General features: G+C 47.9%; 1 protein-coding gene across 2 annotated transcripts in view; it reads left to right on the forward strand.

The window, feature by feature from the left end:
- PDS5A (PDS5 cohesin associated factor A) overlaps positions 1-25,067 on the forward strand; it is a 1,291,333-nt gene that overhangs the window by 189,407 nt on the left and 1,076,859 nt on the right. For both annotated transcript variants that reach the window (XM_069631774.1, XM_069631773.1), the window contains exons 10-11: positions 3,423-3,517; positions 14,527-14,672. In XM_069631774.1, the coding sequence (XP_069487875.1) occupies positions 3,423-3,517; positions 14,527-14,672 (241 nt within the window). The remainder of the gene's footprint in view (positions 1-3,422; positions 3,518-14,526; positions 14,673-25,067) is intronic.

Genomic DNA, 25,067 nt, shown 5'->3' on the forward strand with positions numbered 1-25,067 from the left:
TGTGGAATGCTGGGGGATACAGTGTTTCCCCTTTCTTACTTACCTGGTAACCTTTTGTTACAATTACAAGTTTTCCTTGAATGGCGGTTGGCAGTGTAACTACTTTTATGACTTTTTAGTCTACATTACTCGCAACCTGTTGATTCGGCCTTGGTAATGCACAGAAGGGCCACAGTTTTGCTTAAATGGTGGGCTCCTTCTTTTATTGCTCATTGCTTGTGTGCTTGCTGTTTCCGAGGTCTTCCTCTGCCAATTCTAGGCAGTAACGACCTCAGTGGCTGTTTTTGTTTTTGGCAGGAATACTGTGAATGCCCCACCCAGGCTCCAGAGTGGCTGCAAAGGCAGGAAGCGAGGGAGGAGTCAAACCCTGCAACCCTGTCTTACACCTTGCCTGAAAGGAACACATGCCCAGTGAGGGGGGGCGGGGGGGACTATTCTGGCTGTTCTGGTTGAACAGCCAGACCGCCCATTGCTGTAAAATGCAGAAGTTGTTCTGTAGTTCCTGATTAAATACTTTGAACCTGAAAGCTGCTAGCAAGTTGACCACTGGAGCTTAAACCAAAGAGGAAGATGAAGAAACAACGGCTGTATCGATTTCCAGCGACCTGAGAGCCTGCTGTGTAACCAGAGCCTGCTGTTACCCTTTCTTCCAACCGACCTGGGGATCCCGAAAAGGACGACCGACCCTGATAAGATCCACTAGACTCAAGAAGACCTGCATTTTGAGCCATCCCACGTCGTGCTGAGACCTTGCGTGGCTGCAATACCCCAATACACTAGGACCGCGAGCCAGTGTGCGGTGTATGGTCTTCCCAATTCCAAATTGAGCTGAAACTTTGGTGGCATCCTGCAGGACCTCCAGAGACGTGAATGGAGTCCCTGAAAAGGGCACCAAAACCACAGAACTGCATCTAGCTACTAGGAAACTCTTGCCTGGAACCTACTTCGTTGATCCCTGCTTCAAAACTCTTTCCAGTGTCCTGTCTTCTTCTGACAAGGAATTCAGTGACCAGGTTTTGGCTGCAGATCATGAAGTCTTCTTGCTGCAACATTTTCTTTCGTGCTAAGGTACTCTGTTGGCTGGGGATTTACTTAACCTTAAGCCTTTGTGATGTCTCTAAAGCTTTGGGGTGTTCTTTTGATTGTCTGTCCTCTCATCCAGTTCATGCTGGCCCACTGCTGGATTCCTCCCAGGGTGTCTTCTCAGAAGTCCCTGGACTAAAGTGAACTACTTGCATGTTTGAACAGTTTTCCACAGGAACTCTGACTTTTGCCTGCAACAGAACCCTATCTCACCTTGCCTACAGCTGGTACCTAGACAACTAGGGTCCCTCTTTTGCCTCTGAGTGAACACCTGCCATAGACTGGGGAAGGATTGAATAAGTAAAGGATCTGTCTTGAAAAGAATAACACGTGTACTTGTGAGAGTTAGTAACTATAACTCTGAGAGGGAGCAGTTACAAAAGTGCTTACTTACATTGAATGTGTGTTGTCAATCTGAAAAGTATATGTAAGGTTAATTTACTTGCCTGTGCATTGGCTATGCCATTCCCAAAAGTAATGCTGTTTGCTTCATTTACTATTTCTTTCAGAAAATAGGTGTATAATTTTCCCAACTGGGTCTTGCTTCCCCTGACTTGCTGTATAGCCTGTTTAGAATAAGTCTGCCTTAGGTTTTACCTACCTAGAATAACATTGAGTCATTCATAAAGTGTAAAATTTGGGTTTTGCTTTCCCAAGTCTGTCTTATACAGATGCTAAAACAGTCTTGGGTTCATACCTACCTTTTAAGGTGCTGATAGTTCCTTTTAAAAGTATGTATGTTTTACTAGTTAGCCATGTGCCCTCCTAGAATAATTTAGTTATTGCTTACCTCAATCTGTGTTCCACTGATCTGAAAAGCAACTGTAATAGTATATTACAACCTTTGGTTTTACCTCCCTAGAATAGTTGTGTGCCATTCGTAAAAAGTGTTGTGTAGGTGTAGCTGACCTTGGTCTGCCTGGTACAATCCTGTTCGCCCTGGCTCAATGATTGAATCCCTCTAGGGTGCCTTCTTTTACAACTCTTACATACTCACTTGTTTTGAATAGCTTTCCTCAGGGACTCTTACTTTTCCCACATCTGTGCCTATCCTGACCGGTTTGTTAGCCACTAAACTAGTGACCTCCTCCAGCCACTGAGAACACTCATGCTCCAAGAATAGGGGAAAGGCTTATAAGGTTTGGGCTTTTTGCCTAGAAATGTAACCAGTGTTAAAGTTACTTACTTGTAAAATAGTAGATTTGATCATTGCCCCTCACAAATATGAGCAGTTACAAAAGTTCTTACAATCCTTTGAATGTGTTTTGCCATTCCTAAAAGTATATATAACGTTATCGTACTTGCCTGTGAATTGGATCCTCACCTTATCAAAAGTAATGCTGTTGGCTTCACCTAACTATTTCTTTAATAAATATGTGTATACTTTTATCAACTGGGTCTTGCTTCCCCTGACCTGCTGTATAGCCTGTCTAGAATAGGTCTGCCTTGGGTTTTACCTACCCTGAATAGCTGTGTGCCATTCTTAATAAGTATTGTGGGTTTAGGTGAGCTTGGTCTGCTTTGTGCAATCCTACAATAGTGTAGAGTTGTTGCTTAATCTGTGTTCCACTGATCTGAAAAGCAACTCACCTAGTATAAATGTCTGTTATCATATATGTAGTTATAGTTATATACTGTTCCTTGAATCTGTTTTCCACTTTTCAGAAAAGTATCCTGGTAACGGGGTTGGTTGATTACGTGATTTCTTTGCGGAGTATCACTGCATAACTGACAGGGTCTACTACTCTTGTATTACTGAAAGTAATCAAACAGTAACTATTAGTTTTACTCCCCATGAATAGGTGTGGCGTATACTAAACGTATATGATAGGGTTTGACTTCCCTAGAATTATTGTTGGGTATTCTGAAAAATCTTTATGCTTTGGTCTGTGTACCTTCAAGCATAGTGTTTTTAATAATGTGTTCACTCTATGACCAGTACTTATCCCATGTTTTAACTTGGCCTACTTGTATTTATAATACAACTTTAATGTTTTATAATACTTCTGGTTGTAAGTGTTTCTATTGAATCCTTGGTATGCTACAGGTTCTATGTACTTTCCTACAGCCCTTTCTCCCTCCTAAAATAACCCTGGCTGCTCTGTCATTGCTACCATATACTCAGGTGGTACAGCCTTATACGGAGAGTTGAGTTTTGTACTGTCTCAGTTGAATAGTTTTGCTAAGCCCTTAGTTGGACTTCAGTAATCTAATCGTATTAATGAATGTTTGCAACCATTACTTTCTGCTCTGTTAAACCTTGTGGTAAACTGAGATTTTGTTGTAATCACCAACCTCGAGTGCAAAAACAATAATTTTTAATGTTATGTCTTCTTCAGGTTTAATGACATCCATGTCCCTGTGCGATTAGAGTGTGTGAAGTTTGCTAGTCATTGTTTAATGAACCACCCGGACTTGGCAAGAGATCTGACTGGTAAGATTTCATCATTGCAACTTTTGTTTTACTAGGTGGTGTTTAACTTTACATATTTTACTTTCACTGCTAATCTGCGCTCATGCTATTGCATTTTACTTTGTAGAAAAGTAATTTGTTTTGTCACTTTTTTGCAGGTTCATCCTATCCCTCTCCAGAATTGTATGATGGATATGCCAGGATTCAGACAGGGACATTGTTTGCTCAACAAAACCGTTAGGAGGGTATTTCAGAGTTACTAGGTGTAGGACTTGGGAAAGCCAATTTAGGGTTAGCAAGGTGTTAAGACGGATTTCCCAAATCAACCCCATTGGTGGATTTTGCGAGGCCCCCTTATTATGGTCAACAGACAATTAGCCAAACCCAATCAAGGTACGTAGAAGAGCAGCCAGGCTTAGTCTCAGGAGGACTGTGAGATTGGTCTAGGGATACAATGAGTTCACACATAAAAACACCAATAATTATAGTTAGACAGGTAACTATAAAGATATACAGCGATTTTAAAACTCACACTAAACAAGAAAAACCTCTACTCAAATATTGTCACACTTAAACAGTTTTCTGAGGCTTGTGGATCTGCTTAGAATCACATGCTTTGCAGAGGCTGACATCTATTCGTATGTGTAGAGTATTGCATGATTGCTTTTGGAGTTCAAAAAGGGACGCCGACTGGGTGTATTAATAATATCTTTAGTGACGCGTATTGTACTCTTGGTCCTTCACACGTCGAGCTCTCTCAGATAGTTTTTTCCGCTATCGTGGTTGGTCGCTATTATGCAGAGTTCGTAGCTTTAGTTACTTTGATATTGTTAATTAAAACTAATCGTTATACTTCTTGCAGGATGCTTCCTTGACGCACGTTTCGATGAGCGCCTCCATCTAACACCAACTGAAGACTTCCACAGACTAACTTCTCGACGATTGGCTGTGGCTTACATCTGGCTTTGGCTTTGCAGTATAGAGAGTGGGGGATCAACATTTACTAGAGAATGCCTCTTCTCACCTTCTCCATTACCTACATTTGTCTAGCTACCTTTACATTTTAATATGGAAAGTACTCCATTTAAATGTCTGTTTAATAATTTTAAAAAAAGTCAGTGGAAAGACTAGCGTGTCTAGCTACTGTCTACCCCGTGAGCATTCTGAACAGCGTTGTGCGTAGTGTAAGCTCTTTCAGCCCAAGAGACTCGGAGCCACACCAAACTGTAGGCGGCCTACGTTTTGCAGGCCAAATCCAGTAACACCTGACTGTGCTGTTGCATCAGACAGACGATAAGGACCAAGGCAGCTACGGCTTCGTTTCGGATTAACTTCAGTTGGGTTTGGAAAACACCTATCTACTCCTAAATCTAAAGATGGTAGAAAGCTATGACCATCAAATAATAATGCAGTCATTAGTTGAGTCTGTCAACGTGAAAGGGCCTATACTAATAAACCTATTGCCAGTCCTTACTTCTAAATACAAATAGTGTGGGAAACAAATGTGTGCAAAAAAAAGTGTTTAAGAAATTATATTTCAGAATATTAAAGACGTTGGCTTCCATTCCCCACGTTTTCAGCACGGGACAAGGCAGCACACTCGAGCTTAGCACACTCTGGCTTCTCTAGCACAAGGATGCAGTTCAAAACTGCCATATCAGGGTCTTCTGTGCCACATTCTCTGCCATTCAAAGTCTCTTATTCAGAGGGCCTTATGCAACACAACAAAACATTAAAGTTCCTTTCTTCTCAGGATTTTTACTTCTACAACTTCTTGGGTGATTTGCTGTTCACCCCTGCGCCCCTCGCCTCCCCCCTCTCCTCTCTGCTGGGATCAGACCTACTTTGACACAAACCCTTCAATTGGTCTCCCTCATCCGGGTTTGGACCAATTCATCTATTTTTCCAAACTTTCTCTACTCCATCAAAAATCGAATTTCGATTGTGCGCAGGATTTTGCTTGACCCTTCGCATGACCTCTTCGATTCACAATTATTTGTTCTTTCAAATGATCTCCCTCCTCCGGGCTCCAACTAAGTTTAGCTACTTTCGTCACTTCTCAGCTGGATATCTTACAGAGACCTTCGATTGAGCACCCATGCAGTGCCTGACCACTCTGTCAAAGGCATTGTAGCTTGCTTTAAAGTTCAATCTCATCAACTTAACTTGCGTCTCTTATCACACGCGTTTTAACAATGTTCGTTCCAGCGCTCTCCATACAGTGTTGCTGCTTGCAACCTTGGCTTCAACACAGACCGGTCTTGTATCGGTCACCAGCTGTATTGATTTCACTGCAGCTGTTTTGTTCTTGGAGCCAAGGACGGTACCACGAAGGCTGGTGATTCTCCCCTCCTTGATTGACGAGGGAGGGCCCCGGGTATCTCCGACATATAATGCAGGATTCTTCTGTCTGGTTTCCTGGTCTTAAGCTTTCTATTCTCGAGGTCTCTGGAAAGTAATGGTTCCTTGTTGGAAAGGTCAAGTGAATTTCCATCCTTTTGATCCCTTTGGTTTTGCAGTTATTGCTCTTTCTCCGCTGCCGTCTTGAAACTGCTGTTTCCTCGTGTGCTTTGCCTCGCTCAGTGTGCTCTCGTGCTCCACCTTTTATCCGTGTCAGGAAATGTAATAGAAGTCAGGTGTGTGATATGATCAGTAATTGCCTGACCATTGTATTGGGACACGTCTGGTGTACTGCTCGGTTGTTAGTCTATTTTCTCTCCTAGTGGGCTGTCCGCGAGAAAGTATTAGTGTTGTAAAAGGGGGGTGGGCGGATAAAGTTCCTAAATATTCTAGGATGGGGTAAAGGGATACCACGTCTCATCATCCAGTGTCCCACTCACCGAAGACGCCTCACCCAGGTGATCCTCACGCACTCCACCCCCAGGAACTGGATCCAAAAGTGTGACAGCCGTGTCCTGGCCACCTGGATGACAGATGGCTACTTATTTGACCAGTGTAAAATTGGCGAAATCCAGTTTTTTGCCCAAAAAAGTGAACATGCGCTGTGCAAACCTAAAGCACTCTTCTCCATTGTGCACTCGCTAGCCTCCTCGGAGACCTTTACCTCCATGGTTAAACCATCCCAAAAACTGTGTGATGACTTGGCTTCTTTCTTCATTACAAAAATCGATGTTATTCGAGCTAACATCGCAAAATCTCTTGCTTTGTTGCCTCCCGATACTTCCTGCTTTGTCGCCCACCCTCTCCCCACTGACACGCTTGCGAGCTGGTCCTCTTTCCCTCTGTTTACTGAAGCAGAAGTTCTGGCAGCCATCTTAAAGATCAAATCCTCTTCTCCCGAGGATGCTATTCCGGCTGCGATGATGAAGACGATCGCCCCAGACATCTTAACTGACATCACGATGGCGATAAATAACTCATGCCAGACTGGCCTGGTGCCATCGGAGTTGAAATCAGCGAGGGTTAGTCCCCTCCTAAAGAAGCCTTCCCTGGACCGTACTATTCTAGCTAATTTCCGTCCTATCTCCCCTTCTTCCTTTTCTATCTAAACTTTTGGAAGCTTTGGTTAACCCTTTACTGTCTTCTTTTCTGGAATCTTCAAAAATCTTTAATCAAGCTCAGGCTGGGTTTAGGCCAGGTAGAGGCACTGAAAGTGTCCTTGTCTCTGTGCAAGATGACCTGTCCAGACTTGTCGATGCTGGCGGAGCTGGGGCCTTGATCCTATTGGATCTCTCCGCCGCATTCGACACGGTGGACCATTCCATCCTCCTCTCCCGTCTCTCACAGATTGGGATTTCCGGCTCTGGTTTACCTCTTTTCTTTCTGATCGTACGACTCTCGCTATGCCTCCTTTTCTCTCTACCCCATGCGCCCTCACCTGTGGGGTGCCCCAGGGATCTTTGTCACAGATTCTGTTCAATATATATATATCTGGGCTTTGATTTGTCTCATCCGTTCTTATGGGCTTAACTGTTAATCATATGAGGATGAGACACAAATCCTGATCCGCCTAGATCAGGATCAATCTGAGGTTTCAGCTTGCCTCCATGACAAAGGGCAGTCAGGATATGGATGGATCAGAATTGGTTAAAGCTAAATGGGGATAAGACGGAGGTACTATTGGTAGGATGTCCTCCTAACCCCCTACTATGGACCCCTGCTTTTTGGCCTCTCTCCCTGGGCCCCTTACCTGGCCCAGTTAGCAAAGTAAAGAACTTAGGGGTCATGCTCTCTGCTTCTCTGTCTATGGCTAACCAGGTTACGGCCGTTTGTCAGTCCCCCCCTCCCCCCCCCCCCCATCACCAGATCTGGGTCCTTAAGAGGGTCATGCCTATGATCCATGAAGCCCTTCGTCCTCCCGTGGTGGCTGCGTTAGTGCTCTCACGGTTGGACTATTGTAATTCGCTGTACCTGGCACAACCAATGGGTCTTATCCATCGTCCCCAACGTATGCAGAACCTTGCAGCCAGGTTAGCCACTGGCTCCCCCTATGGGGCTCACATTACGCCAGTGTTGCGAAAACTTCACTGGCAGCCGGTGAAGAAGCGAATTTAATTTAAATCTCTGTGCATTGTCCACCGGGCCATTCATGGCCAGGGTGCCGAATTTCTAGTCTAAATTTAGTAGATACATACCGGGTCGGGACCTTCGCTCCATGACTTCAACTGTTTGACTGTTCCTAGGGCTAATCTGGAAAGGCTTGGCGGCAGAGTTTTCTATTGCCGCTCCCAAATTGTGGAACAGCCTTCCCCCATTACTGAAAGCCACTGTTGACCAGCTTGGTTTTAGAAGAGCTCTGAAAACCTACCTGTTTTAATTTTTGGTCTCTCTTCGGTTTCTCGTTCGAGCAGCCTCCCTTTCGAGCGCCATGATGCCTTAGGGCGACCGTGCGCTTTATAAGTTACAATAACATTACAGATCCCCAGGGACAAGTGGGTGAGACACCTTCTGGTTTTTCATAACTGCCAGAGCGTGAGAAAACGTCTAGACTTTTTGTTTCCACCAGTCCAAGGTTCGAAGCACAGCAGAGGGTCTTCTCAGGTCAGGTAGTCGGGCAGGCCTCGACTTGTGGCAATTGCAGGAAAGGTCGCCGGACCTCTTCAGGAGTCGTCCACAGATCTTCAGTTGGCTGCACGGGTACAAAGGATACTTGGCTCCAATGCTGATCTTTTCTTATCCCAAATCCTGGCTGGTAGCAAATCCCAGTCCACCAATGGTAAGGAACTGTACCACTCACTCAGCCAGCAGTGGTGCAATCAGGGACAACTGTGGGTTTAACTCGTGCATGCACTATGGTTGTGGAATGGGTTCAGACAGTTCCACCCATTTCCTGGGTTCACACACAAATGGCATGTACTATGCCGCGAAAACAGTAGCTTTGCTGGGCATATGCATGACCATATTGGGGATTTCCTGACCTGAGAAGACAAGGCTGTTGGGGAGATTTATCATTGTTATGCTTCATCCCCTCTCCTAGTGAGACCCCAGCACTTTTTGCTGGACTTCTTGAACTTTTTCTTTAAATCTTGAACGAGTGGAGCCTTTTACCACTCATTCGTTCTTGTGGGATCTGTCTTTTGGAACTCTATTCTTTGTATTCTACCTGTAATATGGAGTCCATCTGCTCTTAAATGCATCTGTATTGTTCTATTGCAGCACACAGTTCCTTATGGGAAGTGTTGCTGGGGACTCTTAGGGTCCTCCTTTACGATTGTTTTTCTATATACTTGAGTACCTACAGTTCTTACAAATGGAGAGATACTTGGTACCGCTCCTAAAGGTTTATGGCCTGAGAGATCGGCACACACCACCTTATGTGGAGTGCCAAAGTGATACCTAGTATCCTCCTTCTCAATGCTCCTGTGACTTCTTAGTCACATAGACAATCTCCTACTTATGGCTGGTGGCAGTGGACGTGTTCTACCAGCTATTCTGTAATTCTTCGACCGCAGGCGATGTCCATAGCCTCAGTAGTGAACAATAGGGGTGCCCCAGTACCAACTTGGAGGCCTCCCTTCTTTTTTTCGCCAGTTCTAGTGTGGTTGTTCTTTGTCAGCCCTTCTACCATTCTGGGAGGGGGAGGCCTGTGTTAAGACTGATTTTCTATACTATGGCCAACCTATATTGTGACGTGGACAATTCTGGGGAGCTGTAGCCAACCAGTTCAAGGTAGCAGTGAGGAGAGTCTAGGCTTAAGTCTCAAGAGGTGGTGAGCTTGTAAAGAGTCCACACAATGGAAATCACAAATTACACTTAGTCATTTTTCATAGTGTTGCTTGGCCATAAATAACTATTTTTATACATACTGTCTAACGGGTAGACGTGTCACACAACTCTAATAATAGATTACATATATGCAGTCACTGAAGTATGGCATAACACAAATCAAACCCCTGTACAATAAAGTGCAACCCCAATTTCAAAAATCTTTCCCCAAGTTGTCTGGGGCCTTATGGCCAGAAGTTCAGGAAATTTCTGACAATGTTTGTGATGCAGGAAAAAATGAAGGTAGGGTCTCTGGGTTCTAGTGAATAGTTCCAGGGGTTAGAGGACAATGTATTCTAATTAATGTCCCCAACTTTCGGAATAGGTAAAACCAAAGTATTGTAAAAGTTTTGTAAAAGATAGGAAAACATTTAAGGGAGTTTAGGGGCAGGTAAGAAACACTAACTTACCCCCGTACTCAGATTCTTCCCCAAACTTGGCAGGTCAAGGGAAGAGGGTCTGAGGTTGCTTTTCCTGCCATCGGTCGCAGTCCTCGATTTGCAGGGGTTGCAGGTTCGAGCTGATCTCTGGTGTCTTTCACTGGTGCAAGGACTCTCGGATGAAGAATGCAGCAAAACACGATGCAGGACCCCTCAGGAATGGACTCTGGTCAGGTAAACTGTTTCAGACGGTGATCACTGCAGCACGGCGATGCAAAGAGCCTCACTTGTCACGGTCACTTTCCCTCCTATCTTGGGTGCCCTTGACACGAGGATTCCGCTGAGGTAAGCCTTGTAGGACGAACTGAGGATCCCCCAAATTCCATCTCGCAACTTGGAACGGCAACATCGGCAGCGCGGTAGCCCAAACTCTGAGCTGGTCAGCCAAAGGAGGGTCCTGGGACACTTCCGAAGGCTCTTCGCAGGGTACTGAGCAGACGTCTGGAATGGGTGTTCCCTCCACTCAAAGGATTGCAGCTCCTTCGCAGGAGTGCTGAAGATCACAAGCAAGACGGGGCTTAACCAGGACAGCAACAGAAGTTGGTCGCCAGGCCTCCTTCAGTTGGGTCTCCTCACAGCTGGATAGGAGTCTTGGCTCCTTCAGGTTACTCCAGGATCTCTGAAGAATGGGTGCAGGGGTCCTCTTATCCTAAAAGCCAGGTAAGAGCCGAAACTCCCAATAGCAAGACTAGCCATACACGACCCAGTAGTGGTACAATCAGGACCACTGGCGGGGACACTCATGCATACCACTCAGATACACTGAAACCAGTTTGTGGTTCGGGACCAGACCTTCCCATCCCACATACTGCCATCAAACACACATAGCCCTCCAGTAGCCTGCCAAAAGACTCTGCTTTCACAGGCACTGGTGTTGGGTAGAATTTTCCTTTGTGCTTATTTTCTCCCACCTTGGAGACCTCCAGCTCTTTTGCTGGACTTAGGACTTTTTAATTTTAACTCCAGTGTAAGTGGGACCTCTTTCTAACTCCCTGTTAGGGGGCATTCTCAAATGTGCTAATTTCTCCTCTTCCTTAGACCCCAGCACCTTTGGATTTTGAGGACTTTAATTGTTTACCTTGACAGAGTGTCCCTTTCCCCAACTCTCTTGTATTTTTTCTATTATTTGAATACTGTTTCTTTTGGTTGCAGAGTCTGACAAACTCCATAGGCATCCTCTTTTGCATTGTGGCACACAGCACCTTCAGTGCAGAGGCACAGGGAAGTCTTTCAGATTTCCCAAAGGTTTAAATACCTTTCTCTTGGATAACTACTGTTTCCAAGAGCAGTAAAGTGAAATTGCTTTTACTGCGGGCTGCATTCACAGATGCAGTAAAGCACCCAAAGGTGCCATTTTGGTCAAAATTGCCCTGGTCGTCTTTTTTCGACATTTTTTTGTGGAAAGGTCCTTCTTGAGATTTACTCTGTGCGCCAAACCAGGTTTGCTCCCTTTGTTTGTTTTGACTTTGGCGGGATTCACGAGTGAAGCCCGCCTCTGGCTGCATAGTGTCTGGCAGGGGCCTGAAGTGAGGGAGGTGCCTGACACTCCCTGTGCTTAATCCCCTTGGTTACAGGAATGCACCCAAAGGTGATTGGCCGGCTGGCTGTCTGGCAAGGACAGCCGCCACCCTGCTGTTTGACTGGCAGCTAGGCTGGAATGAATGCGAGAAACCTGCATAAAAGGCAAGGCTTTTTGGCTTGGAAGGCAGTCGACCACTGGACGAAGGAATCCGAAGAACTTGGAAGCAACGCCTGCTGCAACTCCTGGACCGTTGGTTTGCCCGGTGAAGCCCTGCTACTGTGCTGAAGCTTCAAATTTGCCTCGACTAGAGAAGCTCTGCAAGGACGACTTCTCCCCTTGACTTGGTGGGACCAATCAACTCCAAAGTGAACTTGTCTGGACATCCTTTCGGAGCTGGCTCTACTTTCTTGCTGCTGCAGGAACCGAAGTGTCGCGGAGAGGAACACCAGATTCGGAGTGCATCACTTAACAGTGGTGCTATTTGGTATAGACGTGAGGAGCTGAAACCGCAAGGTGCCAATGAATTGAAGTTTGCCCTTTGCTGCTGCTGACCGTCCCATTGCAGTGCAGTAGTCCTCCAGATATCCTCCCTCTTGTCCCCACGACCGAGGCCCAGGAACACAGGATCTGCAGAGCTGCACTGGAACAGAAGCCAGCTGGAACAGTTTCTTCTAACCAATTGTACTGTACAGTCTAAGAACTTGCCTCTTATTGTGTAGCCTTACTTGTTCTCAGTTGAAACTTGTCTTGGTTGCTTCTGTAGAGTTGCCAACAGCTTCCTTACCTCACAAGACTAAACAGCGTGTGGCCCTACTTTGATTTCTTCTTTTCTACAAATACTTCTAAAACATTACCTACCACTAAGAAGTGCTTCAGCTCACCTAGACTTTTGCCCAATTGACTGTGTTTGGCCTTCCTTCCAGGAAGGGGTTGACTTACTTTGCATTGGGGGTTTCCAAAAGTACTTAACTGCTTCAGAATATTTGTGATGTCTTGTTTTATTCAAATAACCCTTTCTTTGACACTCATCTCAGTATTGCTCTAAATTTAACAGTAATGTATTAATGTGGCACAGGAACAAATCCCTAATGAACGCTATTCATTCTGTTCAACACAGTGTCCTAGCTGTTTAAGTCACCCGAGTGTGTAGAAAGTGTGCCATCCCAAATGGGTGCTTGTGGATTTAGTGAAACTAAGTGTGTATTTCGGAGATATGTGTGTTGCTATTATATTGCTCCCTTCTGGAGAAGGCTTATTCAAACTGACTTATATAAATTATTAATTGTTTAATCAAGAAACCTTGAGTAGAAGTGTTTATTTGGATACTTGTCACTGTGAATCTCTGTGTAACTCCCCTACAGCTTGCATTGATCCCTCTTGAGATGAGCCTGGCTGCTCAATCACGCTACCAATCTGTGTAGTACAGACTTAAACCAAAGGTTGGGTTCCTATTGCCAGGAGGCCAAGGTTGTTGTAGTGCACCCAAAGGGTACTGCTCCAAATCTTGCCTAACGCTCCCTCTTGTATTTTTCCCTGACCAGGATTTTATGTTTTCAGTTTTTGTAAAGTGACACGCAACACCTTTAGTGCAGTTCTTTGGATTTCTCTTAAGGTTTAAATACCTTTTCTTGGGTGAACTACCGTTCCCAAATATAGTAAGGCGAAATTGATCTTGCTTACCTTTTTACGTCCAGCACACACCATTTTATGTGTAGTGCTGTGGGCGGCGGGGTTACCTGGTAGCCCTTTATCTTATTTTGTCATGTAACATTCATAAATATTTTTGTTACCCTCACTTCTTTAAATGGCTGGTGGCAGTGGTTTACTTTTTACTACCCGTGTGTTTTTTTTTTTTTTTTTTTAAACTGCAGGCTGATCCCTCGGCTGCAGTACAGCACCCATGGGTGACCATTTTGTCAAAATGGCCCCCGTCTTATTTTTTCACCATTTTCTGTTTGAGAATTAGCTTGGCTTTTACTCTGTGCGTTGAGACAGGTTTGAGCCCTTTCTGTTTTGCCTTTGGCGGGCTTCAGCCCTGAAGCCCGCCCCTGACTCCAGTGTGTCTGGAAGGACAGGAAGTGAGGGAGGGTCCCGAAACTCACCCGTTCTTTGTCTCCAGGTGTGCCTGATCGGAACCAGTCCGGATCGGCAGGCTGTCTGGAATGTACAGAAACCCTGCTGTGTGATTGACAGCCTAGGGCTGTGAATTAATGAGAACAAGCTTAAAAGACAATGGGATGGGGGAATGGTGTTGCTTAAGGTATTATTGAGAACAGAGAGGTGAATATTGTAAATGTCTACGCCTCCAACCATGATACCGGTGTCACATTTTAGGAATTTGTATGCTAAGATTAGCCCGTACATGGATAAAGCGGTTATTTGGGGTAAAAAAAATGCTACTACGTGCTACCAACTTTTAACGGACATGCCTAAGTCATGTTTTCCAAGATGAGCGCTCTGCAAGTGTTAGTATCTCCCACTCATTGGTACTCTTGTAAGGATGTGGCGATTCTGCTTTGTCAATAAGTGATATGCAGTTGACCCACACATTGCTTCAGGGTATTTCTTTTGTTTTTAGGACTGGGGTATTTTCTAATCTTCAGCACAACAGTGTTGGATGGTGGCAAGGTCTTTTGGTGTGGGGAGATGTGCTTGTTTGGAAGGAAGCTCCCAAGTATGGTCATGCACATTGCTGGCAATTAATGCAAGGTTACAAATGTATTATGAGCATATAGACAAGTCAAAGTGGTTTGTTTACGTTTAAAGTGATCGTTGCATTGATCTTCATTATACATCTGAATTCATATTTTAATTTGCTGGCCTTAATGTTTTTGAATTCTTAGATTATTTGAAGGTTCGTTCCCATGACCCTGAAGAAGCTATTCGCCATGATGTCATTGTTACGATTATAACTGCAGGGAAGCGGGACCTTTCGTTGGTAAATGACCAGCTACTTGGCTTTGTAAGAGAACGAACATTGGACAAACGGGTAAGGTTGCCAGTACCATTTATAGTTGAAAAACATTTGTTTTAATGTAGCCCAGCAATGCATTCTCCCAGTCACTAATCTATGCTTCGCGAGGAACGTTTGGCACGCATCCTTGCAATGAAAATTTTATGCCATTGTGGTTCTGTGACCGACATCTCGTGGAATGCTAAGGTTTCCTCCATAGGATATTTGTTCATGATAACGAACACTCCTGTTTACTCTGACTACAGACCAGGTAGGTTTCAAGCCCTCCTCACATAAAGGCTCCAATTGTTGATGCTACATCATGCAGCACTCAATACCAGGATGTATAGCCGTAATGCCTTTTAACTTTCTTTTCCCAAAAAGGCACTGCAGCACAATTCTATCAGAAGATGTGAGCACTTGGTTCTAAAACATCGGAACAGTCCACACTAAAATTGTAGCGGCAGGCCTTGTGCCTCACAACATGATACTATAAGACTACAATGTATAGTAATTGTTCAGATGGATTTTTAGAATCAACCCTGGGGGTGGATTCTGATAGGCCAACCGATTATAGTGAACAGGAAAGACAAAGAAGTCTAGCTGAACCCAGTCCAGGTTGGTTATCTGAGCAGTAAGGCTTAGACTCAGAAGGGGCTTGAGAGTGGCCTTGGACTTAAATGACACACACAGCACTCCAAAAATTTGTTACACCGAGAAGTATAAAAAAAATGCTATTTATAAGGCTTTTGAATACTCTGAACATATGAAACCTTGTGTAAGTGTTGTTACTAAACTAATATCGAATACATCTGTGTCCACTATTGCGGGAGGTTCTGTATAGATCCCCTATACTTTACCTTTGAGACAGTTAAGCCGAAGTAAGAATATGTATATGCAATACTTTCTATAACTCTGTGGTGAAGAATTAGAAAAACAGTTTAAAAACCAGTAAACGCAGTTAATCAGTAGAAAGATATAGCAAAACCCTTACAAGCAATCTTAGAATCATATCCATAATTCTTACTAAGTCCAGCCACACACTGCACTAGGAGAAAAATATAAATGTGTTTTAATATAATGTACAGCACACTTTCTGAGAGAAATTGGCTAAAAAGGCAGTGTTTGCAATTATTTTGTAGGGTAACACCAATCCAATAGATGCAAGTCACCAACAGTGCACAGGAACATTAATGCTTTGCTATTAAAAATGCCATGCCAGAATGAAAACATGTCCCACTGGTTGCACAATGTAGACCAGTGTAGACACGTAATCACAGTATAGTAAAGCTTGCCAGGCCACATTTAGACCTATCTAGACTGGTTGCACCAAAATGCTAGTTGAAGCAATAACACTCATCAAGAAGAGAACACACATTCAAGCCTGTGTCTCAGTGGCCTCTAACAACATTGCCAAACTCTTTAAAATCTGAAAGGAACTGGTCAATCCTGTTGCGGTCTTTACCTCTCCTATTCCCTCCCAGGCCCTCTGTATGGCTCTGTCATCTAACTTTGCTGCTAAAACTCAGGACATCCTGTCCTCCATCTCCTCTTCCTCTCCCTCTCCCTCTTCCTCTCTCGGCCCCCCTTTGGCCATCTCTACATCTCTTCCTCCTTTCTCCTCTTTATCTCTGACAACACCTGACCAGGTTTCTAGGCAAGTCCTATCTATAAAAGTGTTATCCAAACAGGTGCTCTCCTGCTCCACCAGAACAGTCAAGAACCATATTGACACCCTTGCTCCAGCCTTGACCGATTTCTGTAATCACTCTTGCCACTGGAACGTTCCCTTCTCCCGTTAAGCACTCCCTTATGCACCCAATCCTCAAGAAGCCGTCTGCTGACCCTGCCTGCTGGGCAAACGGTCGCCCAATCTCCATCACCCCTTTCCTGGGCAAACTGTTGGAAAAGCTGGCCATCTCCCAGCTTACTCTCCACATGTAATCGGTTTGTCTCCACGACAATCTGTCTGGCTTCAGAGCTGCCACAGGCACGGAAACTGCTATCCGCTGGTGGCGGCAGTGAAAGCTTTCAAGAAAATGAATTTGAGTAAAGAAGTCAAGTTCTACAAATGTGGCAGCAATCGCCATATCTCTACAAGCGCGTTTTGTCCCGAAAGGAACATTTTCTGCTTTAAGTGCAAGAAGAAAGGACATTTCGCCAGAGTGTGTAGAGAATCATGGCAAGTGCAATACATTGGGTCAAGTGCAAGGATCTCAGAGCAGGAAGAGAATGCAGAAATTGTTCAACTACCTCAACCCAAACCTGTGCTAGAGATTTCGGAAGTGTCCAGCAGGCGTAGTGCACCGACTGATGTGTTTCCGATGAACGGAAGGGTGGTGGCTTTAAAAGTGGATAGTTGCTCTCCATGGACTCTGATATCAAGGAAGACATATGAAGTATGTTTACAAGGAAGTGTGAGTGAACTGAAGGAGCACAGCATAGAGCCATATGCCTGTGGTAATGCCAAAATACACTTATTGGGCAAGTTTCAAGCTGTTATTAAGTATAAAGGCAGGAGTTGTGATTCAAAGGTATATGTCACACAGGAAGGATCGTCTTTGTTAGGCTGGGAGGAACAGCGCAAACTTGGGATCAGGATACAAGCAAATGCAGAGGAACCAGTTTCTGTAGCTGAGATTCGTGACAAGTGGGAAGAAGAGTTCCTGACAGTTTTCAAGGGAGAATTGGGTATGGTTAGAGGTTTTGAACATGAGATTCGCTTGAAGGCAGGAGCAGTCCCTAAAGTGCATAAAGTGAGGCCAATACTTCATGACCTGAGAGAAAGACTGAGATTGAGTCATTATTGCAGAAAGGGATTATTGAAGAAAGTGAGAGTTCAGAATGGTTATCGCCAGTCGTAGTAGCAGCAAAGGCAAATGGTGATATAAGACTCTGTAGATATGAGTGACATCATCAGGAACATTCTTGTGGACAGGCACACTCTGCCGATAATCAGTGACAAGTTATCGCATCTCGATAAGGCCAGGGTATTCTCTGTGATTGACCTTTCTCAGGCTTATCAGATTCCTTTGAAGGAGGAGTGCCAGCATCTGACGGCGTTTATTACAGTTTTTGGAACTTTCAAGTATCGGAGAATGCCATTCGGCCTTGCCTCGGCAGCGGCCGTATTTCAAAAGGTGATGGACAAAGTTATGGAGGGTGTGAAGAACATTGTGGTGTTCCAAGATGATATGCTTGTGTTTGCAAGTTCAAAGTCTGAACATGATGAGGTTTTGAGGCAAGTGTTTTGTAGATTGTCAAAGGCTGGTATGACTGTCAAGAGGGACAAGTGTAAGATTGCGGTAGAGAAAATGGAGTATCTTGGACTTGAGATCTATGTATTGGGTGTGTGACCGAAAAGGTGTTTGGGTACGACCCTCAGTGCCCAGATTGTGCAGGAGAATCGCTTCTTTCCTTCCTGCAGCAAATTTGTCGCCCCCAATTGCCACCAGGTAAGTATAAAAAAATCTTCTTCCACCTGTCCCACCTTATGGGTGGTGCTCCTGGTTCAGGTAAGAAGGGCAGAGGCAGGGCCATGCTGGCTGCAGCCATGATGGATTTCTATTGTCCTGCTAAGACTAGCAGTAATGTTCCTAAATTGTTGCTTTAAACGTCCCCACTTAGAATGAACACGTGTCAAATTCCTTCACTTCTTCTCACTTTGGTAACAGAAGATGAATTTCTAAAATTTTACAAACTTCCAACATTGTGATATCATCTTGCTTTGAATATCACAGGCACAGTACCTTCAACTGCACACTAGCAGTACTCTTAATCTCCCGGCAGGTTGGGCTTGTTTCAGACGGTAGCTGTTCCTGGCTTGTGGGCGGTTCAGGGAACGGGGCTGTAGCCAAAATGAGCAGACCTCCGCTCCTCCTCACCTTGTATGTTTGTAATGAGGCAAGGCAGCTGAGAGTCTTTGCAGCTCCCCTCGCTGGGCCTGCCGGAGCGATCAGTAGTCCGTTGGGAGTGTTCCTCTGCGACGCGCTTCTCCGCCTTCAAGCCCGGGGACACGGAGGATTTCGCAGCCTTCAGCCATGCGATCCCGCCACGAGCAATCTCGTCGCCAATGTAAAGATGAGCCGACGCAGTGAGTTAAAGTTAAACTTCAAGTTTATTGGTGCGGGCCCGCAGGCAAGTCCTCCGACAGCCACACTGCTAACGGATGCTGTGTCACGCGAACCAAGCTCTCATGAAAGTCAACAAAGAGCATGGCTCGCGCGACACTGCGTTCTGAAACACGTAATCACTACACATTCCTTCTGTCCTCATCCTGCATCTTTCCTCATCCTCCATCTTTCCTCTGCTTTCGACACGATCAACCATGCTAACCTGATCAATCGACTCCATGAGAAGCGAGGGAAAACGGATCTGGCCCTTGAGTGGCTGACCTCCTTCCTCTTGGACTGCCCCCCCCCCCCCAGGGTCCAACTTGGTCCCTTTCTCTCCGATCCATCCTCTCACTCTGGTTTTTCAACCTCTACGTGGCCTCTTTGGCCCACCTGATGTCTACATTCTCCTCTAACTTTGTTATGCGGATGACACTCTGCTTTCCTTCAGGCTCCCCTCAGATTCCTCTCCTCTCTCATTCCCGACTGTCTATCCGTGATTCAGGATTGGTGTGCCTCCAACGATCTCTGCCTTAATGTCAGTAAGATGGAGATCTTTCTCATTTGGACTCCTGCCCCTGCTTTCCCTCTCTCTGGCCGCACGCCTTGAGCCCTCTTGCTTCGCCTTCCTGTGAGGCAAACAACCCTGGTGTCGTCTTTGACTCCACTCTCTCTGCTCACATCTTGGACGTCGCCAAGAAGTCCCACTACCAGCTGCTCCTCCTCAAAGAGACTCTTCCCTTTCTCACTTTCCCCCAGAAGCTCACTGTCTCCAAATCCCTGGTTCTCTCTAGGCTGGACAACTGCAATAGCCTCTTTCTCAATCTGCCTTCCTCTACTCTTCAGGCTCTGCAACTAATCTAGAACAGGACTGCGAGACTCATCCTTGGCCTCAAGCCCAGGCATCGTATCTCTCCAGCCCTGAAATCTCTCCACTTGCTCCCAGTTGCTGCAAGTATCAAGACCCTTTGAATTGACCACAAAGCTTTTTGGGGGCCGGGTCCAATTCGAGAAGGTTCGATCCCGTAAGGAAGATCCTCGGGAGATAACCGAGGAAGACGACGATGGCGAGGAAGAGCAGCCTTCCCTTCCGGCGCAGCCGGAACCTAGGCCTCAGGATGGCTCGGCGGCCATTTTGTCTGCGGTCCAGTCCTTATGCTCTGAGATAAGGACGAGATTCCCACGGCCCAGGCCGGAGGACCCGCAAACTGGCCCGTCGGGAAGTCCTCAGAACAAACGACTGAGGACCCAACCCTCTCCTCCGCTCGCCCCCGTAAGGCCTACAGTTCCCTCCTCATCCTCCCACGAGTCGGGAGATGACGGTGCGTTGGGCTCGACGACGGTTTCTGAGGGCGACGACGACGGAACGGGTCTCCTGTCTCCCGTCGCACAGGCCTTGCCGCCCGACGAGCTTGGCTCATTCCACTCCATGATCGCCAGGGCGTCCGAATTGTTCCAGCTCTGCCCGGAGGAGCAGAAAAAGGAAGGTTTCCTCTATCAGCGCCGGGAGGCCAAGAGGAAGACTGTCATTGCGGTGCCTCTAATCGATGACATCTGGGAGGAGGGCCTGTCAGTTCTCAAAAACCCCTCCACGGCACCAGCCAAACGGGACCGGTACGAGAAGTACCGGGTCCCCGAAACCGCTCCCCTGTGCCTCAGGGCCCAGCCAATGCCAGACTCGGTTGTCTCGGCGGCGAAGAAGAAAGCGGCGGGGTCAGGAGCCTCGACGTCGAATTCCCCGCCGGACGGCGAGGGAAAGAAGTTGGACGCCATGGGGCGGCGGGTCATTTCGTCGGCGGCGACGACGATCAAAGCGGCCAACGCCCTGGCGATCGTGGCCCGTTATGACAGGGAGCTCTGGTTTAAGCTGGCCCCCATATTGGACTTCCTGCCGGACGACAAGAGGTACGAGGCCCTGGAAATACTGCAAGAGGGCGAGGTGGCGTCGGACCACGCCATAACGGTGGCAACCGATATTGCCGATACCGGGTTCCGCCAGCTGGGCAACAGTGTTTGCCTACGACGACGGGGTTGGCTCCGGGCGACCGACTTCCGTCAGGACGTCCAGACCAGGGTGTTGGACATGCCGTTAGATGGCAGCAACTTGTTCGGGAAGGCGGTGGACGAATCCCTCCAAGCCATAAAAACGGACACGGAGACGGCCCGCGCCCTAGGAGCCCTTCAGCAATGACGGCCCTTATGGAGCTCCGGAGGCAGACAGGGTGCCTCCAAGGGATCCAGCGGTGGCTCGTCCTACCGCCAAGCGGCACGGCACTCTCCTCGGTTCAGGAGGCCTACAGGGGTCGCCGCAAGCAGGGAGCGCCTCGCCGCCAAGGTGGCCAGGGCGGCAAGGCCACCACCCCCAAGCAGGACTGAACCGGCTTTATTCTCGGGCCCCCACCGAAGCACCCCGGTGGGAGGCCGTCTGACGAATTTCGTCGGCTTGTTGAAGTCCATCTCCACCGACGTTGGGTGCTGGATACCCTGGCAAGAGGACACTCTATCGAATTCCTGAAGAAGTGCCCTCACGTTCCACCTGTGGCCAGGAAGGAAAATCACATCCCGCAACTGCTGTTGGAAGTACGGGCAATGCTCAGGAAAGGCGCCATCGAGCTTGTCCCGAAGAGGCTCTGGGGCCCCGGGGTGTACTCAAGGTACTTCCTCGTCAGGAAGAAGACGGGCGGCTGGCGCCCCATCCTGGACCTTCGTCGTTTGAACAAATACATCAGATCACAAAAGTTCAGGATGGACACCCTCCAGCTCGTACTGGGACAGCTGGAGGAAGGCGACTTTCTATCGTCGTTGGACCTGGAGGATGCATACTTCCATGTTCCCATCCTCAAAAGTCACCGAAAGTTCCTCAGGTTCGTCGTCCAGGGACGCCACTACCAATTCAGAGCACTGGCGTTCGGATTGAAGTCGGCCCCCAGGGTCTTTACCAAGTGCCTAGCACCAGTGGTGTCGCGGCTGCGCCTGCAGGGGATTCACGTCTACCCCTACCTGGACGACTGGCTCATCCGCTCAAAGACGAGGGAACTCGCCGTCGAACACACTGCGAGGACCGTCCAGCTACTCACAGACCTGGGATTCGCCATAAACTACCCAAAGTCCCACCTGGTGCCGTCGCAGGTGGCCCTGTTTCTGGGAGCGAAGCTCGATACAGTGAGGCGCCTGGCGGCCCCGTCGGAAGAACGGACGAAGACCATTCTAGGCAAAGGGCAGCGCCTGCTAGCCACGGACGTGGCCAGGGTTAGGTCCATCAAGGCCCTCCTGGGGATGATGTACTCTTGCATCTACCTGGTGCGCCTCTGCAGACTACGGATGCGCCCTCTTCAAGAATTTCTCGACGCCCGTTGGATGCAGGTGACGGGCACCTTCGAAGACAGGATCCCCCTCAACGAGGTGTTCCGGCGGGCGATTCAGTGGTGGGGCGTTCGAGCGCACCTCACGGCGGGCAAGGACTTTCAGACGCCGGCGTACCAGGAGACTGTGACGACGGACGCCTCCCTGGAAGCTTGGGGCGCCCACACCGGGGATCTCCACGCAAGAGGCCTCTGGCTCCCGGAGGAGAGGCTCCTGCACATCGTCCTGGAACTCCGAGCTGTGTTCTGGGCTCTCAAATCGTTCCTCCCGTCGCTCAAGGGCAAGGTGGTGTGGATCTTCACGGACAACACCACGACAATGTTTTACATACGGAAGCAGGGAGGCACCAGATCCCCAGCCCTATCCAAGGAGGCACAGGATCTGTGGCACTGAGCGGTCGCCCAGGGGATGTTCCTGGTTCCCTTCCACCTGGCAGGAGAAAGCAACACCATCGCCGACTCGCTCAGCAGGGAGCTGCGTGCGTGTCACGAGTGGGAACTGCGCCAGGATCAGGTGGATCAACTCTTCTGACGATGGGGCAAACCCCAAATCGACCTGTTCGCAACAGCGACGAACTCGAAGTGCAAGAGGTTCGCCAGCAGGTTTCCCCAGCCGAGAAGCATGGGCGATGCGTTCTCGTTACCCTGGGATGGCCTATACCTGTATGCGTTCCCTCCGTTGCCGTTGCTGCTTCGACTCATTAGCCAGCTCAAGAGGTCCCGGTGCAGGATGATCCTCGTTGCACCGGCGTGGCCGAGGCAGATCTGGTTCCCGGACCTTCTGGACTTGTCAACGTCCCCTCCCATCAAGCTGTCGGACGCGGACCTTCTCTCCAGAGAAGGAGGCGCCATCTTCCACCACGACCCAGCGTCGCTGAATCTGCAGGCTTGGCTCCTGCAGCGCTAGAGTTTGGAGGCTACGATATACCGGCTGATTGCAGAGAGGTTCTTGCAAAGGCCAGGGCGTCCTCGACTCTCAAATGCTACGGTCATAAGTGGAAGAGGTTCTCTATCTGGTGCCGAGCACAGAAGATCAACCCCCTACGGATTACGGCCCCTCAAGTGCTGCCGTACCTGCTATCGCTGGCAAAGGCTGGGCTAGCCCATGCCTCCATTAAGATTCATCTGGCGGCGATCTCCAGATATACCAGAACCACAGGACGGACGTCCCTGTGGTCCCATCGACTGGTAAAAGAGTTTATGAAAGGACTGTTCCGGTCGTTCCCGCCGGTGAAGGCCCCGGCCCCGGTGTGGGAACTTAACGTGGTGCTGACCAGGCTCATGGGGCCCCCATTCGAGCCGATGCACTCCGCACCGATGAAGTTTGTGTCGTGGAAGACTGCATTCCTGGTGGCCATTACCTCCGCACGACGAACGGGAGAGATCCAGGCCCTATCCTGCAAAGCACCGTACTTGACTTTCCATGCCTCGAGGGTGGTGCTTAGGACGCACCCCTCCTTTATGCCAAAGGTGCCGTCGGACTTCCATCTTAACGAGCCCTTGGTGTTACCGGTTTTCTTCCCGTCTCCTTCGTCGCCGGCCGAGAGGACTTTGCACTCGCTGGATGTGGCTAGAGAGCTGAAGTTCTACGTGGACCGCACAAAGAGCTTCTGGAGGACATCACAGCTGTTCGTGAACTTTGGACTGTGAATCAAGGGAAGGCTCTCTCGAAGTCTTCTATTTCCAGATGGCTCTCCGGCTGCATCATGTACTGCCACCGGTTGGCTAACCGACCGCTGCCAGGCCGTCCGAGAGCCCATTCGACCAGAGCTACTACGGCGTTCATATCTGGTGTGCCCCTGCTGGACACCTGCAGGGCTGCTACGTGGAGGTCGACGCACACCTTCACGAGATTCTAGTGCGTCGATCGGGATTCCAGGGAGGAGTCCAGGGTCGGCCAAGCAGTGCTGCGCAACCTGTTCGCTTAAGGTGAGCCTGGTGAGGAGGTAAGAGATGCTTAATGTTGAGTTGTTGTATTGCTTAATGTCGAGCCTTTTGCCACCCCCCGTGGTTGTGCATGTGTGTACTGCTATTTATTCTTATATTCATGAGCATGTGAATCCATGCCAGACCCCATGCTGGAGAAGGAACAAGTTACTTACCTGTAACTGTTCTCCAGCATGGGTCTGGCATGGATTCACATGCGAACCCTCCCGCCTACCCCTCTGCGGCTCTTCACTTGGTCATACTGCCTCTTCACGTGCTACCAAATCTGAAGATGGCTGCTAGAGGCGGGGCTTAGGTAGAGGGCAGTCATTGGCTGTGGTCAGTATGACGCAGAGATCAGTGATTGGTTACTACTACGAAAAACAGATCAGAAACAACTGATACTGATTTTTTCTTTACCGAGGATTCCCAGCCTGACGACGGGGAATATTCATGAGCATGTGAATCCATGCCAGACCCATGCTGGAGAACAACAGTTACAGGTAAGTAACTTGTTCCATTCTACTCATCGGCTAACCCACTCCCTCCTTCCCTGCAGCTCTCTGGCCGGCCTCTCTTGGCCCCCTTCCTGCTCCTACCTGCAAGAAAACCATGGCGTCATCTTCGACTCCACACTTTCTCTCCTCACATATCTGACCTCTCTAAGAAGTCGCACTACCAGCTAAACCTCCTCAGAGGTATCCTTCCTTTCTTCTCCTTCCCCCAGAAGCTCACTGTCTGTAGAGCCCTGGCTCTCTTGAAGCTGGACTACTGCAACAGCCTCTATCTAAATCTGCCTGCCTCTACTCTCCGCCCTTTGCAACTCATCCAGAACAGGACTGCGAGACTTGTCCTTGGCCTCAAGCCCAGGGACCATATCTCTCCAGGACTAAAATCACTACACTGGCTCCCAGTGACTGCGAGGACTAAGTTCAAAACCCTCTGCATTGTCCACAAGGCCTTCTGGGGCCTTGGGCCAAAATACCTTCAACTCTCTCTACCTAAATATCTTCCTTCTCGAGATCTTCGCC

The sequence above is a fragment of the Ambystoma mexicanum genome, chromosome 6q (genome assembly GCF_040938575.1).
Source record: "Ambystoma mexicanum isolate Mex_15411 chromosome 6q, UKY_AmexF1_1, whole genome shotgun sequence".
Lineage (NCBI taxonomy): Eukaryota > Metazoa > Chordata > Amphibia > Caudata > Ambystomatidae > Ambystoma > Ambystoma mexicanum.